The following is a 5,335-nucleotide window of genomic DNA, read 5'->3' on the forward strand; positions in this document are numbered from 1 at the left end:
ATGCTGGATTGATATATTACCGATTTGAGTAACATGTAAATATATCAAAGAAGAAAAATGTTTGTTTTGCACATTCAACGTTATGGAGATAAGATCAAACAGAATCAAAATAAATTAATATATTATGAAAAATTGCCAAAAGGTAAACATATATAAGTAGACAACTTTACTTATTAATTTTCCAATCTGGATGAATAATATATATACATTATATTGTACGGTTCTTGTATATTTATATAATTATTAATTCCCAATCAAGAGATTGAGGGAAAATTACAATACATATCAATATAATAATAATACACAATAATAACATATTGTATGATCACCGACGCTAAGAACATGTATACTAATATTATTCAGCCAGAGGATGGTAGCGTTCGTAAAAATTCGTTTGCAGAGATCAAATCGAAGAGTGAACCAGTCACTCCGATCCAAGGCATTCAGGGATCATATGAACAAACTAAACAGAACACAAACAAAGCTAGTGAAAACACACAAGCTCCTTCTTTTGTTCCCTCCACATATCCATATCCATATCCATACCCAGGTACTCCATCATATCCACATGGGTATCACTACCCACCTTATCCTATGGGTTATCCACATGCATTCAACCCATACTATTATTATCCCCCACCACCTAACCTATACTTCCCACCGCCACCGACACCAGTACAATCACATGGTACACCATTACAATCTAATGGCCCTACCTTACATGACACTGATGAACATTCAGTCTCTTCATACTCGAGTAACCCTATATCAACTGTTACTCTACACCAAGTTTCTGACCCATCAGAATTTCCAGACTTTCTACAAAACTTTCAAAAATATTTAAATGATATAAACTTATCCAAGATATGTATAAACACAGCACAATCTACCATTACCGATCAAGAAAAACAACATGTAACACATATTTTTAGATTATATGTTAACCCTAAAGCATATCCTATGTGGTTCAAAAACGAACTATCGGATAACTATGTCTCTTTGTTTGATTTAATTCAATGTGCCATTATAAAATACAATAAAAGGAATACTCCTACTAAATTATATCAGCAACTACAACACATCCGTTACGACCCAAAGTGTGATCCTATGTTGTTTAAAAAAAGAATAAATAATATGATACAACAAGCAAAAGATTACAATATCGCTATTCCAGATAGGATTTTATGTGATACGATCATACAATCGTTACACGGACCTTATCAAATAATTGTTGATAATTACAATCGTAACTTTCACAACATCACATTGAATGACATTTTAAATGATATTATCAACATCCATAGTCGTCAGCCACACCCCTATCCAACCAAACATCACACCAATACATTATCTTCTACCAAGCCAACCAATCAACTCAAAAAGCCAAAAAATAAAAAGAAAATTTCAAACATTCAATGTGAGCACCCTATTGAAGAAAACACACAGGATGACTCCCCAGAAAATCTTAAAGACTATCTAGTCCTTGACACTGGTGCAGAAATTTCTGTTATTAATGACATAGAATTTCTAAACCATATTACCGATGCTAACGTTGTCCTATATGCCGCAAATGACAAACCAATTCCTGCTGCTGCTAGTGGTATAATATCACTAAAATTTCAAACCCATTCCAAACCTTACGTTATAAGGGCTATTCATGCTCCTGACATATCGAACAATTTCATTAGTACATACCAATTGGAAAAAGCCGGTATTGTAGTTGACACTCGTCATCGCCAATTACTAGACAAGTCGGAACACATTCTGTCTCCCATCATTAATGTGGGTAAGTACATGTGTATACCTCGATCAATTTTACAACCATCTAATCAACAATCTACTTCATACAGCATAAACAAATTAGGTATCAAATTAACTGTACCTTTTCTACACAATTTATTTGGACATATTAATGTTCATGATATTAAAACCACAATTGATCGAAAGATGATTTCTGGTATCACATCAGCTGATGTCGATTGGTCTGGTATTCACTCCTTTCGATGTACATCCTGCATGAAAGGAAAATCAACTCGTCACAAGCATATTATAGGTTCTCGTATAAAATATCAAAAAGAATATGCTCCCTTTGAATATATCCATACCGATATTTTCGGTCCCATGTCACATCTACCAGTCGGAACACCTTCCTATTTCATCAGCTTTACCGATGAATCTACTCGTTTTCGCTGGGCTTTTCCATTATATTCAAAGGATTCACAAAATGTTACTCGCATATTTTCAAAGTTCATTAATATGGTGTCTAATCAGTTCAAGACCAACATCCTATCTTTTCAAATGGATCGTGGTTCAGAATTTACAAACGATCAGATAACCAAACTCTTCGAAGATAAAGGGATTAACCCAATTTATACTACTGCTGGTGATTCACGAGCAAATGGTGTTGCAGAACGATTTAATCTAACTTTTTTAAACGATTGTCGAACACTTTTACAAGCTACAAACCTACCAAATTCGACTTGGTTTTATGCTGTTCAATTCGCCACACTCATGCGTAATGCATTTTTTAACTCATCTATTAAAACTTCATCAAGAGCAAAAGCCGGTCTTGCAGGTCTGGATGTGAGTACTATTCTTCCTTTTGGACAAGAAGTTATTATTCACAAAGGATCAACAACATCCAAGCTTTCTCCTCGTGGTGACGACGGGTTGGCATTATGCCCATCCACAGTATCTCATGGATACTTAATATATAATACCATCACCAAAAAAGTGGTTGACACATCCAATTATTCAATCGTTAAAAGTTCACCATCAAAAGGCACCACACCAAAATCCACAGTCTTCGACACTCTAATTGCTATCCACGACTACCCCGAGAACATTGAACCAGAATCTGAACCAGAAAAAATTGACATTCCTACTGAGAACCAATTACCATCACATACTACCGCACTACCATCAGTTCAACACTCCTCTGAAAACAATGACACCCTTAAAGAAGTTGACAATCTAATTGATTCCATCGTACATACAAACTCCAATTATGAATCTGATGACTATACATCAGAAAATGAAAGTGATAATGAAAACGAAGCTATATCATCCACTTCGCCCATTCAAGCCCAGCCAATAGAGCACACCCCATTGGGTGGTACAAATTTATCTAATTCCTCCAATCTATCTCCTGATTCCACTTCTTTAGCTAATCCACAAAAAGACGCTGTGTTGGGTGGTAAAAATACCGATGCTAAAATTACGAAACCATCTAGTAAGAAAAACACAGACGCTTCAAGACTAGCAAAAAAAGCTGAAGAATATTTAACGAAATTCTCAAAAGAATACAAAATAAGCAATATTCGTGCTAATCAGAGATCAAATGAATTAAATAGTGCCTCCCACTCAATAAACTATAGAGATGCTATAATAAAAAATACTAATAATGACTCAAAATATTTGTATAAATTGGCATATGAAAAAGAAATCGAACAGTTAAAAAAAATGAATACGTGGGACGAAGAATTAATCGATGATAAGAATATTGATAAGAAGAAAATAATTAATACAATGTTCATATTCAACACAAAAAGAGATGGAACACACAAATGTAGATTAGTAGCAAGGGGAGATCAACAGAAGAAGGGAACATATAATGAGGAAGCAACATCCAATACAGTTCATCACTATGCACTAATGACTGTACTTTCAAATGCTTTAAATAAAAACAAATACATCACTCAATTAGATATTTCATCTGCATATCTTTATGCTGACCTAGAAGAAGAACTATATATAAGAGCTCCACCGCATATGAATTTGAAGAAAAAGGTCGTGCGATTAAAAAAGTCCTTATATGGATTGAAACAATCAGGAGCTAACTGGTACAGGGAGATATCCAATTTTTTGACATCAAAATGTTGCTTAAAAGAAATATCAGGCTGGTCATGTGTGTTTATAAATGAGAAAATTACGGTATGTTTGTTCGTTGATGATATGATTATCACATCCAGAAAAATATCTGACGCAGAGAATTTTATATCAAAGTTACAAGAAAAATTTGATACAAAAGTCATAAATCTAGGACTACCTACAGAAGGTAAAACAGAGTATGACATTCTAGGTTTAGAAGTTAACTATATGTTTGATAAGGAACTATCCTTTGGTATGGAAAAATCCTTAAGAGAAAAACTCCCATTATTGGATGTGCCTCTAAACAAAAATGGGAAACTATTGAAAGCTCCAGGGCCCCCAGGAAAGTATATTGAAGAAGACTATGTAAGTATATCTGGATTAGAGTACAAGAAACAAGTAAAATGGCTTCAAAAAATAATTGGCCTAGCCTCATATGTTGCTCACAAATATCGTTATGACATATTATATTACGTAAACGTAATCGCATCAAACACATTATTCCCAAACAAAGAAGTTAAAGAATTAGCTAGACTTTTAGTGCAATATCTATGGGATACTAAAGAGAAGAAGCTTATATGGTGCAAGAAAAAGAATAACGAAAATCAAATTATGCTAAACGCTATTGCTGATGCATCATTTGCTAAGCAAAAGGAATTCAAGTCTCAACTAGGTTACTACATTAAAATTGATGACAATATAATCGCTGGTAAATCAACAAAATCAAAAACAACTCTAACATCAACTGCTGAAGCAGAAATTGGTGCTATTGGATTATCTATTCCTGTGTTGAAATACATCAAATTATTACTTAAAGAATTAACTGCAGATAAAATAATCACTACGATTGAAACAGATAGCCAACCGGCTATGGCAGTAATTACTTCCAAAGAAGATAAATCATTTAAAAATAAATTCTTTGGGATAAAAGCTTTAAGGATAAGAGATGAGATAAGTGAGAATAATCTAAGAGTTGCAAGAATAGATACAGCAAACAATATTGCTGATATTTTGACAAAACCAGTGACATACAAGAGATATAGTAAATTAACTTCAGAATGGATTGTATGAGCAGTCCAAAATTTGGGTGGTATGCTGGATTGATATATTACCGATTTGAGTAACATGTAAATATATCAAAGAAGAAAAATGTTTGTTTTGCACATTCAACGTTATGGAGATAAGATCAAACAAAATCAAAATAAATTAATATATTATGAAAAATTGCCAAAAGGTAAACATATATAAGTAGACAACTTTACTTATTAATTTTCCAATCTGGATGAATAATATATATACATCGTATCTTTATGTTTCTTGTATATTTATATAATTATTAATTCCCAATCAAGAGATTGAGGGAAAATTACACTACATATCAATATAATAATAATACACAATAATAACATATTGTATGATCACCGACGCTAAGAACATGTATACTAATATTATTCAGCCAGAGGAA

The 5,335-nt window shown here is 33.2% G+C and overlaps 1 protein-coding gene across 1 annotated transcript; it reads left to right on the forward strand.

Annotated features, from left to right (window-relative positions):
• Nucleotides 1-321: 321 nt before the first annotated feature.
• On the forward strand, nt 322-4,941 carry PWA37_003584 (uncharacterized protein; the record flags this gene model as incomplete). Its single annotated transcript, XM_064860107.1, has 1 exon — nt 322-4,941. The coding sequence occupies one exon, from the start codon at nt 322-324 to the stop codon at nt 4,939-4,941; it is 4,620 nt and encodes a 1,539-aa protein (XP_064713057.1).
• Between the last annotated feature and the right edge of the window lie 394 nt (nt 4,942-5,335).

The sequence above is a fragment of the Arxiozyma heterogenica genome, assembly GCF_036370985.1.
Source record: "Arxiozyma heterogenica strain weizmannii chromosome Unknown scaffold_28, whole genome shotgun sequence".
Taxonomy (NCBI): domain Eukaryota; kingdom Fungi; phylum Ascomycota; class Saccharomycetes; order Saccharomycetales; family Saccharomycetaceae; genus Arxiozyma; species Arxiozyma heterogenica.